This window comes from Pyxicephalus adspersus, chromosome 3 (genome assembly GCF_032062135.1).
Source record: "Pyxicephalus adspersus chromosome 3, UCB_Pads_2.0, whole genome shotgun sequence".
Classification (NCBI taxonomy): Eukaryota; Metazoa; Chordata; class Amphibia; order Anura; family Pyxicephalidae; genus Pyxicephalus; species Pyxicephalus adspersus.
In genome coordinates, this window is record NC_092860.1 from 58,785,426 (window position 1) to 58,797,669 (window position 12,244).

General features: G+C 40.3%; 1 protein-coding gene across 1 annotated transcript in view; it reads left to right on the top strand.

Annotated features, from left to right (window-relative positions):
• Window positions 1–12,244, top strand: part of LOC140327405 (CTD small phosphatase-like protein 2-B) — a 48,274-nt gene that overhangs the window by 9,482 nt on the left and 26,548 nt on the right. Inside the window, exon 2 of the mRNA XM_072406792.1 lies at window positions 11,980–12,163. Coding sequence (XP_072262893.1) covers window positions 12,044–12,163 — 120 coding nt within the window. The 5' untranslated portion in view covers window positions 11,980–12,043. The remainder of the gene's footprint in view (window positions 1–11,979; window positions 12,164–12,244) is intronic.

The following is a 12,244-nucleotide window of genomic DNA, read 5'->3' on the forward strand; positions in this document are numbered from 1 at the left end:
CAATCGGCGCCGCCTTCGTGGGCGGGCACAAGTGCCGCACGCTGGGACACAGGAACACAGAGGAGGACACTGGCTGCGGGGACCAGCGGAGATACAGGTAAGTAAAAAAATATGCATTCGGACCATAAGACGCACCCTGATTTTCCCCCCACTTTAGGGGGAAAAAAAGTGCGTCTTATGGTCCGAAAAATACGGTATATATATATATATATATAACAGATATCACATATACCCCATTAATACAGAGTGTAATAATATAATACTGCACTACACACAGACACAGCAGTCAGTGTGTTCTGGAAAGGATGCAGGCACCTACCCTGGCTGAGCACATGTTCTCATCTCTGGCCCTGTACTTCCTGTTTTCCCTTATATCCTGGTGGGGTTTCTAAGGCTACTATCAGGGGCAGGAAACACTTCCACAACTTTATTTGCAATTTACAAAGTTACAACTCAGCTAGCAGGTAGAAAGGCAGTCCCCTACACAGTAATTTTGTGCTATGCTGTTGTTGACGTCATGAGGGAAGAGCTGGTGAAACTGGGGTCTTTGCCTGAAAGAACACAGGGGATAGATATCTACAGTGCTGTAATGGAGGCTTTTTCAATTACTAGTGATGGGGCACCCTCTATGGTGGGGCAACATCTGGTTTCATACAGTTCTTTGTTATCCCCCACCAGCAGTAATCCCAAGTGTGACTTGGGGTGGATTTTACTTGCAAAAAGCGGTAATCCCGAGTCATACTGGGGGTCGCTTTAAACTAAAAAAAAAAAACCCACTTACCTTGTTTTGTAGCTGTCCCCTGGCATCCTGCTCGTCCTCGCAGGTCCTGGGGACAGGTCGCCTCCTCCGATCTCCAGCCGCGAAGTGTCGATTCGATATACAGGGTTTGCTGGTGACGTTGGTATATGCGTCGGTGCGACCGGGACTTGAGTATTGAGTCCAATACAAGGAAATATTTATATATTATATATGTAATTATATATGCTACTGTACACTAATATTACATGTTTTAATATTTTTTAATTTTTTTAAATTTATTTTTACAGATTTTTGTGGTTTTTTTATTTAAAGTTTATTATTGAATTTTTTAAATATTCCATTTTTGCATGGAAATTTGCACAGAATTAGAGCGCTGGAGGGGATAAAGAAACAAAACATCAAGTCATTGAGTTCCATTGTATCATACATCAAGAAGCTCTTTGTGCCAGGGAAAGAAGGAAAAGGTTTAACTATGTCCTCAAAGATGTCACAAAAATGGTGAATTACATCATGGCTCGTGCTCCAAATTTGTGGCAGTTTCAAGCACTTCTAGAGGAGGTTCAGGCAAAGTATTTATTGTTTACTTATGTACAATTATGTCAGGTGGCTGAGCAGAGCAGGAGTCCTGGGGAGATTTGTAGCCTGCTTGGATGAAATTAGGCTGTTTATGAATGAAAAAGGGCAGGAATATCCACAGCTCACTGATGTGGCCTGGCTTACCAACCTCATGTTTTTTTTTACAGATTTTACAGTACACTTCAATATACTGAACAAACTACCACAAGGTATATGTTAAACAGCAGAAAGGATGTTTTGTGATATCAAATCATTTGAGAGAAAACTGCGGGTTTTTAAAAGAGACCTTGAAAGTGGGCTGCTGAAATATTTTCCAAATCTCAAAATGCATCTTTAAAATTCTACATTTGCAGAAAATCCTACAAGCCAACAGGGAATCTACAAGGAATTTTCTATCATTGTATCAGCTGCAAAGGTGAAGAGATTTTTACAGTTCTTTAAGATGGGGACAACCCCGTGTGAAACACCAGTGAAGATAGAAGGGATGATAAATGACAGCACAGTTAGTTTTGAAAATGAAATCCTTAAAGTGTGGAATTCTCTGTCAAATAATTTTAGGTAAATGAAAGCATTTGGGTTTGCTTTCCTTACTTTGTTTGGATCATTTTATTCTTGTGAGCAGCTGTTTTCAGTTTTGAATTATATCAGTATGAGCAAAGGTTAGACAAATTATCAGCATGCATACAAAAACCACATTATTTGTTCAAAAGCATGACAAATGCAAACTTTTATCTTTCAATAAAAAGTTGTTTGTATCATTGAAGGCTCTGTTATTGTGTTTTTCTTTTAAGACAAAAGATGTTAATGTATGAGTTGTTTTTTCTAAACTGAAACCTCAGTATTCAGATTTAATTGCAATGTTGGCACTTTGCGATAAATAACACAGGTCAACATGTCATTTTCATAAGATTTAATTTTATGTGGGCTTTGTAGTATTTTTGATGCAGAATTTCAAATCTGTATTCAGTTTTTCTCTTGCACGTCTAATTTTTGTGATGGAGCTAATTATAAATTGAATGAAATTTGGTAAAACTAGCCTTAACATATTACAACATTTAACAACAGTTTTCTTTTTTTAGGGTTAGAGATCACAGTAACTGTGATTGATTTCATTTGTCATCATGTGTAGAAATTGCCTTAATGATCCAGACAGTTTCTGTTACGTGTGTGGTTCATTAACTACGAAAGCACAACGTCACCAAGTTACCACAGAACTTAAAAAGATATACAAATTAAATTTCGGCTGTCTACCTGGTGACCAGGATAAATCTTGGGCTCCACAAGTCATCTGTACCAGTTGTTCCAACAGACTGCGTGACTGGCTGAATTGGCGTAAACCAGCAATGCCATTTGCAATACCGATGGTGCGGAGAGAACGGCGAGACCATCTAATCGACTGCTATTCTTGCTGCGTCAACAAAAGTGGATTCTCAGCTAAAACTAAGCACAAAATTGCATATCCCAGCCTCTATTCTGCAATTAGGCCTGTTCCCCATGATTGTTTATTGCCAGTTGCAGTACCATTACATGATGGACTTTCTTCTGTAGAAGGTGATGAGGAATGTGCTTTAGTGGCAGCCAGTTACAACCCAGAATCATCTGATCCTGACTACTTGGCCGATGAAGATTCAGAACCAGAGACCTTTACACAAGCAGATCTAAATGATCTCGTTCGTGATCTAAATCTCTCCAAAGACAAAGCAGAACTTTTTGCTTCAAGGCTTAAACAGAAGCACTTGCTTGCAAAGGGTGTAACTAACTCACTACAGAGAACAAAATCATAACTTGACAACGTTCTTCACTAGTGATGGCTCACTGTGCTACTGTCATGATATAAATGCACTCTTTAACAGTTTGTCTTACTGCATAATGGTAATTTCAAACCATGAAAACCAATTGCCCATTCCATAAACCTAAAGGAGTCCTATGACAACATGAAGTTACTACAATCAGGTATAAAGCATACCAGTGGAACATTTGTGGGGATCTAAAGGTCATTGGTTTGCTGATGGGAATGCAAGGAGGATTCACAAAATATTGCCGTTTCCTATGCCTGTGGGACAGCCGATCTATGGGAGACCATTATGTCAAGCGTGATTGGCTACCAAGAGATACCTATAAGCCCGGAACAAGCAGTGTCAAGTTTCTACCTCTGGTTGATCCGCATAAAATATTTCTGCCACCTCTCTAAATCAAGTTAGGCTTGATGAAGAACCTTGTAAAGGCCATGGGTAAATCAAGCTCCATGGGTTTTTAGTACCTTGTGAAGGGTTAAAATAGCTAAGCTAATTTGAACCATATATTTGTATAAGGAATTGTATTTCTCCTTCTGTCTACTCAGTAAATTGTAACCAGATGGCGTAAAATCTAAATTCTTTGAAATACAATGTATGCCTTGTATGCCTTACAATGTATCAAATAACACTATATATGGCCAAAACTTAAACAGCTGTATGTAAATAAAGACCACCCCTTGTATACCAATGTGTATAAAAAGACTGCCTTGTCAAATAAAGATTAGAGAATATTCCTAAGACCATACTGTGTGCGTGTGTGTGTTATTGGGATATCTCTCCAGACGTCTGTCTCTCTGGTGGTGGAGAAGTCAGGGTGCATTAGAGGACCTAGAAGTAGAAGCAGATCCTTTCAGCTGGGGGCTCGGGTCCGGGATTAAAGCACACAGAATTCGGTGAGTATGGAAAGTCCCTGCCTTGAGGCTTAGGAGAATTCCGATCCTTTCCGAAACTCTTTGTTGCTTCTATCATTAATCCACTTAGAATAGACTGAAAGGGAAAGTATCTATCTTTAGGGAAGATAGGCTTTAAACTGTGGGCTTTAGGGAAGTCCCAGAATTAAATAGACTAATGGCCAAGTCTATAGAGGAATTCTTTAGGGAAGAATTCAAAAGAGAAATTCTTTAGGGAAGAATTTAAAAGAGGTATTCTTTAGGGAAGAATTTAACTATTGTCTGCACCTTGATTTTTCTTGTCAGACAATTTCTATCACTTCTTATCTGTCGCATTGCTTATGTTCTCTTTTATGTTGTGATGTTATGAAGTATTTTCATTTTGTGCTGAAGGTGAGCAGCAAATGATACTGTGAAAATTGTACTAACTTTATTGTGTGTGTGTCCTGGAGAACCGTAGGACGCCCCACCTTTCTGGCGAGGGGAAACCCGTTAACCCAGAAACTGGTGAACGCAAGTGACGGTTTTAAGGGATAATACTAACAGGCAGTTGAGAAGGAAGTTGAGCATAGACATAAGTTTTCTGTACCCAGTTGACAGGAATTGTCGGAGCCTTTTTGGTTCAGTACAGCCAGTCCTGGGAAGAGTTCAGCTCTGCTTCCGTCTCAATTAGGTTACAAGAAATGAGTGCAATACAAGGAAAGGTCCTTCCACCCCCTCCGTATGTAGGAGAAACATGTAAGGATTATGTAGCTCGGGTCTGTGGGACTGATTACTATTTAGTTATTCCCTGGGTGGATAATATAGCAGGATGAACAGAGGGGATGGGAAGCGTGAATCCTTTTCCTAGGGACAGAGCAAATTATTCATTCCATATGAACATGGTTGAGGGGTTATGTTTAGGAGGCACTGATTGTGTTAAACATAGAGGGACATCCTCTCCCTTTTCTTGTAGATTCTGGTGCTACTTGTAGCACTTTATGTGAGGATTATTATAGTGGTTCAAGAGAGAATGCTGAGCCATCTGTGGGAATTAATGGGATACTTACAAGATCTTATAAAACTCCTCCTCTCTCGATCCAACATCCATACAATCACCAGTCAATGTTCACACACCGTTCCAGGATCATTCCAAATTGTCCTGTGAATTTATTAGGGAGGGATTTGTTTGTTCTATTGAGGTTGCAGTTGGGGATTAGTAAGACGGGACACCTACATGTCACATCCTCAGTCATGCCCATCCATGTACCAAATGGTAATTGTTTTTTATATTTGGAATGCCAACCACAGGATCCGCTACTTGATTAGGTTCCTCCTGAGGTTTGAGCAAATACTGACCAAGATGTTGGCCTAATCTCTTGTACACTATATAAGGCAATGCTTAAGGCCGACACTGCACCTGTTTATATTAAACAATACCCAGTTTCCCCAGAAAAAGAAAAGGGAATTGAGCCTATGTTGATGGAACTCCTGGGGGCAGGGGTTATTGAGGAAACTATCTCCTCCTATAATACGCCTATCAACCCAGTGAGAAAGGCTGACAATACCTTTAGGTTTGTCCAGGATCTTAGAGCAGTAAATGCTCAGATCATACCCATAGCCCCTGTGGTTCCAGACGTGCCATCTCTGCTATCGGCTATTCCTACCCATGCAGAGTTTTTCTCTGTTATTAATTTAAAGAATACATTTTTTTCTGTCCCAGTTGACAAGGAGACACAGCCACTCTTTGCCTTTACATTTAAACATCGCCAGTATATGTGGTGTAGAATGCCTCAGGGTTATGTAGACTCCATTGTAGTCTACTCCATTGTCCTCCAAGCTACACTGCGCCCTTGGACTGCCCCTCATGGTTTTGTCCTTCTACAATATGTGGACAATCTCCTCATATGTAGTTCTGCTCAGGACGCCTGCCAGGCAGACTGTTAGTTTATTACAGTGGTTATGTGAATGTGGACATAAAGTTTCAAGGAAGAAATGACAATGGTGTACTGAAAGTGTTGATTATTTGGGTTTTGTTCTCATTAAAGGTGAGAGGAAAATCAGCCATGCCAGAATTACTGCTGTGTTGGGTCTGCCCTGCCCACAAACCAAGAAAGACATGTTAACCTTTCTTGGCATGATTGGTTACTGCCGTCAATGGATAGCGGATTGTTCCTACTATGACAATATTCTGAGACAAGCCACTAAGACTGATAATGCCTGATTGTATTAAATGGTCTGATGAAATGTTACAAGCTTTTAGCCATTTGAAAGGCGCAATGGTTTCAAGTCCTGGCCTAGGCCTACCCGACTATGGCGTGATGTTTCACTTATTTGCCAGGGACAATTGTAAAACCATGGCAGGAGTCCTGGCACAAGAACATGGAGGCAAATTTCGCCCTGTTGCTTTTTTCTCAAGTGGTTCTGGTACAGGTTCAGGGCATGCCTGCATGTCTCAGGAGTTTGGCAGCCTGTGCCATGGTCGCTGAGATGGCCACACCTATCACCCTAGGTCATCCTACCACTCTGCATACCTCACACAATGTTCAGACCCCATTAAAAAACATACATACCCAACATATGTCAGCACAAAGACTGAGTGGATATGAAGTTTTGCTGTTATCTAACCCCCAACTTCATATTAAAAACTCAGCCACCCACATTCGGTCTAATGGCTATACTAAATGCCCCACTTGGATATAAGGGAGAGCAGGATGATTTGTCTCCTCCCCACGAATGTTCTGAACTCATACATGAGCACACCTCACCTCGACCTGACTTACAGTCCACACCCATTGTAGGAGCACCTGATATTTTTGTGGATGGATCCTGTTCCCTAATGACAACACTTATCATGCGGGATATGCTGTAGTTCAACTCCCTGATGTTATTCTAGAATTGAATCCTATACCTTTTCAGTCAGCCCAAGCAGCTGAACTGATTGCCCTCACTAGAGCTTGTTGTCTTTTTGAGGGAAGAGATGTAAATATTTACACTGATTCCAAATATGCCTTTGGGGTTGTACATGATCATGGGGTAATCTGGCAGAGAAGAGGCTTCATAGCTGCAGATGAGAAGCAAATCTCACATTCCACCCTAGTACATGATCTCCTAGCTGCCATCCAATTACCAAGCAAAGTCGCTATTATCTATTGTAAAGCACTTACTGGCCTCAAAACGGACATAGCTAAAGGGAATGCCCTAGCTGACAAGGCAGCAAAAGAGGCCGCTATTAAACAAGCAGCAACAGCTCAAATGCCCTTCCTAGTTCCAGAAATTACCCATACTGACAATTTATTGCTAAGCCTCCAGGATTTGGCCTCAAGTAGTGACAAGTTAGAATGGCAGTCGGTAGGTGCAGTACAAGACCCTGATACGGGTCTTATCTGCAAAGAGGGGAAACCATGTATTCCAGTTACAAGCGCCCCAATTTTATTTGCACAAGATCATGGCCTTGGCCATAGGGGAGCACAGGCAACCACTGACCTCATTAGGAGAGATTTTTTTATATCAAGCCTTAGATCAAAAGTACAATCTTATATTTCACGATGTAATATATGTCTCAGAAACAACCCAAATAACTCAGAGGGCCCAACACCAGCATCTGAATTACCCAACTTCGCCATTCACTCACTTACAAATTGACTTTACCCATATTCCAAAGACAGGAAGAAAGCAGGAGTATGCCCTTGTGATTGTGGATATGTTCTCTAGATGGCCGGAGGTTTTTCCTACTACCAATGAAACCAGACAAATAGTGGTAAAGACTTTGTTACAAGAAATTATCCCCTGATGGGGATGCCCTGTTCAAATTAACTCCGATAATGGCCCAGCTTTTGCGTCCAGGGTATGTAAGGGGCTTTCCAAAGCCCTTAGGATTGACTGTAAGTTCCACCTTCCTTACCACCCTCAAAGTTCTGGGGTAGTAGAAAGGATGAATTGAGGAATTAAAGAATAAATAAGGAAAATTACTGGAGGCACGTTCACTAATTGGAAAAAGTTTTTGCCTGTAGCTCTAGCAGAAATTAGGATGCAGCCTAACAAGAATACTGGCTACTCACCATTTGAGGTCCTAATGGGAAGACTCTTCTCCACCCCTTGGGGTCCAAAGGCCCCTGTGATAGAAAAAGGGGATCTAGAAGTAGTACAGGCAGAATATGTGAGGAAACTTGTAGAAACTTTAGATCAAGTTGAGAAAGATGTTGCTCGTGCCTCTCCTTTCTCTCCACAGGAACCTACACATCCTTTCCAACCAGGAGACGTGGTGATTGTCCAGCGCCTGGCAAAAGGGCGAAAACAGCCAGAGTTCCCGTTTGGACCACCCGCCCGAGTGGTAGCAGTCACCAGAACAGCGATTCTCACAGAAGAGGCTCCAATCTGGATTCATGCTAGCAGAGTGAAAAGGGTCCCTGAGGCTTCTTCTCCGGCGTGAAACGGAGACAAAGAGGGTGAAGCAGGTGTGAAATCCCTGAAAAGTGCCTTACCACAGGCTGAAGATGATGACCCCACACTATTCTGGGAGATTTGTTTGTCTGTTGATAATTATTAGTTTTTGTAGTTTTCTTGGCTTATTACTACTTGTATCTATCATCCAGAGGAAATGGGTTTCTTATGTGGTACGCCGAATAATCAGTCAGTATCCAAAAGAGATCAGGAGCATGATCCCTTTGCTCCTGACCCCTTTTATTCTAAACAGAATAGTATAGTCAGGATGGCAAATGCCCTAAATGTTACCTCATTGTGCTTTGAAGACCTACAGAGCCCACGGGACCTTATAAAAACATGTGTTGTAGATGTGCCTACACCCGATGAATCCCTCCTTGAAGTCTGGTCGACGAATAAAATTACACAATCTTTTTTTCCCTTCTATGACTTTTGTGGGGAATGTCAGAAATTAGGATATAGCAGGAATATTATTAGAATAACTACTGTTAATGTGACTGCAGCAGAGACATGTTTTACCTTTTCTCAGGATATGACCTTATATTGTGATGATAGAGACATAAAAAGAGGATTACCTAAAAATAGTGTACATGATTATATTAATTACACCTGTAAAAAGAATGGTAGGATTGTTAGCTCTCTGGACAATTCCATAAGTTGTAATAGGACCATTGTGACTCCCAGTTTTATCTATAATATAATGCTCCCTAAGGGATGGTTTTTGTCATGTTGTAACAGCACTTACAATTATATTCCTGCAAATGTTATTGGAGGTCCCTGTGCATTATCCAGGTTGACTTTGGCCCTTCCTAGACAACCCCCTATCAGGAGAGCCCAAAGATCGGTTACCAAGACTTTATCAGAAAATTGTGACTCTACTCTACCCCTTCTCAGCCATGCAGAATATACAAGTTGGAGGGCCTCTATATTGGGAGTACCTGGACTGGATATATATATTACTCGTACTATAAATTCTATTGCATGTGACCTGGCTAAATCTCTGAATCATACTTCTACCGCCTTATCAAACATGCTCTTAGATCTTAAAGGAGTAAGAGGAGCAGTGCTAGAAACTAGATTAGCTGTAGATTATTTGTTACTTAAACATAACGAAGGGTGTCAGGATTTTAAAGGAATATGTTGTTTTAATTTATCTGACCATTCCAGATCAATCCAGTCCCATATTCAAGCGTTACATGAAATTGCAAATAATATCAAGAAGGATGTTGGTTCATCCTCCTGGCAGGACTGGTTATTGAGCTGGCTGCCAGATTTGAGTTGGTTAAGAACATTATTTATCAGTATTGTAATTATAATTGCTTCCTTGATTATTTTATGTTGTTGTATCCAATGTATCCCTTCCCTTATACAAACATTCCGCGCTATGTGTCCAAAGCCCACAAATCCTGGACAAAAATATGCTATTTACCTCTCTATGTTAAAGAAAATAAGGCATGTTCATGACTTAAGAGGGGATTGAAGGGTTAAAATAGCTAAGCTAATTTGAAGGATATATTTGTATAAGGAATTGTATTTCTTCTTCTGTCTACTCAGTTAAATTGTAACCAGATGGCGAAAAATCTAAATTCTTTGAAATACAATGTATGCCTTGTATGTAAATAAAAACCACCCCTTGTATACCAATGTGTATAAAAAGACCGCCTTGTCAAATAAAGATCAGAGTATATTCCTAAGACCATACTGTGTGTGTGTGTTATTGGGATATCTCTCCAGACGTCTGTCTCTCTGGTGGTTGAGAAGTCGGGGTGCATTTGAGGAACTAGAAGTAGAAGCAGATCCTTTCACCTTGTTGAGAAGTTTCAAAACATAAGCACTGCAAAAATGAAGTAAGGGATATTTATAGGGCCACAGATCAAGTCTGTTTTGCAGGATGATGTTTTCAAACAATCTCTCTCAGCAGCTGAGCTAGAAGCATAGGATGCATTCAAGTGGCTGTGTGAAAATTTCCTGGGCAACCATAAGTCTCCTGCATACAAGGAAGGAGTTTAGTATCTGCTTGATTCATACCAGAAACTGGGTTGTCGCATGTCATTAAAAATACATTTCTGGCACTCACATCTAGAATTCTTCCGGGAAAATCTTGATACAGTGAGTGACGAACAAGGAGAATGTTTTCACCAAGACAGTTAATGGAGCACCACTACCAAGGTTTCTGAAATGAAAGTATGATGGCTGACTACTGCTGGATGCTGTACTGCGACAATCCAGACAGAGTGCACAAGAAAATCATACTCTAAGCATTTCTGAACAAACAATGGTACCTGACTGACACTGTTCAGTAGATTTATACCACATTGTGCCTTATTTTACTTCACACTGAAGATGTATTAACATTCACTTCAATGGTGCTTACGTTTTAGTACAAAATACATTCGCATACAATGTTAACTATAATAGTACCCATAACTCGGGAAAAGAGATCTAAAATCTGCTCGAAAAACAGATTTAGAAGATTGCTGTGGTTTCTGATGATTATCAAAACTAATTTATTGTTGACCTATGTAAGTGGTTTGGGCAGTCTCTAAAAGGTTCCCCATCACTGTCTTAGATCATATGCTCTATTATGTAGGGTATGGTTCTTCTCCTATGTCACTGTATGTACTTTGTATTTATGTGGGTTTGTCATCTGTAGCCACTATTTGCTGTACAGCATTATGTCTTTTTTTTGAATAAAGCAATCAGAAGTCTATGCATCTATTATGCAGTAACGTAAACTTCTGTACGGTATTACCCAATTAAATTCAATTAAAACAGAACTGGGTATGTTTTAAGTTTATGACTTTTTTTAGGCTGGAGTAGTTGGTGTTCCTGCATGCATGTAAGGCTTGAAGATTAGATAGCTGAAAGGGAATGTCCATGGACAGCACAGACCGTGGGAGAGGGCTTGATGGTATTATTCTGTCAGACGGGTAATGAAGTGGGCTAATGATTTTTCTGTAGCTTTTAATGCCTCCTATATGAAGATGCAGTGTGCACACACACACACACACACACACACACACACGTCTCAAGGTTAGCTTTAAAAACATCAAGCCTTATGAATGTCATCAAATGTTGCTATCATGTGCATATATGAAAAGGTCCTTAAGTTTGCCCTGTCCATATGGAAGTTTCAGTTGTTCCTTTTCATATTTCAGAATTTTCTTTCGTTGAAAACCAAATTTTGGAGAAACCGTAATTTTTGGGCAATTTAAACATAAAAGAGAATGTTCACGTGTAAGGTTGAATGTTTTAATGTGATCCAGGGATTAGTTCTTCAGTTGCAAGGGTGATGTACATTGTAATATTATGAACTGATTACTGTTACCTACGTTTCTAGTTGGGGAGTCTTCAGGGTCTATGCATTATGTGATCCTGAGGCAGCCTCATTAAGTGAAGAGTAAACGTAGTGTTATCTAATCATAGTAAATTTATGGATAATGGACCATGGTCATCGAATACTTAGTTATCTTAGGCTTATTTAACAATCACAATGCAAACCTGTAGCTAAATCAATTTACCTTTATTGTTTTAGAAGCCATCTTGTGTAGCGTTCTGTAGCTGGTGAAATTGTATTCCACATTACATGCAGTCACGAAATGATTTTAAGGTCACGTAAAATCCAAGTTGGGCCACCAAAGGAATCTATCACCCCCGGGAGTAGTTATGGCAGTGGCAAGACTATCTGTCCACAGTCTATTCACAGACGACAGCGAAAGGTAAGGGCATGCGAGCATCACTGCTCTTTATTCTTCGTATAAGGTCACTGTTAAACAAAGAATTTATTACATTTCTACACC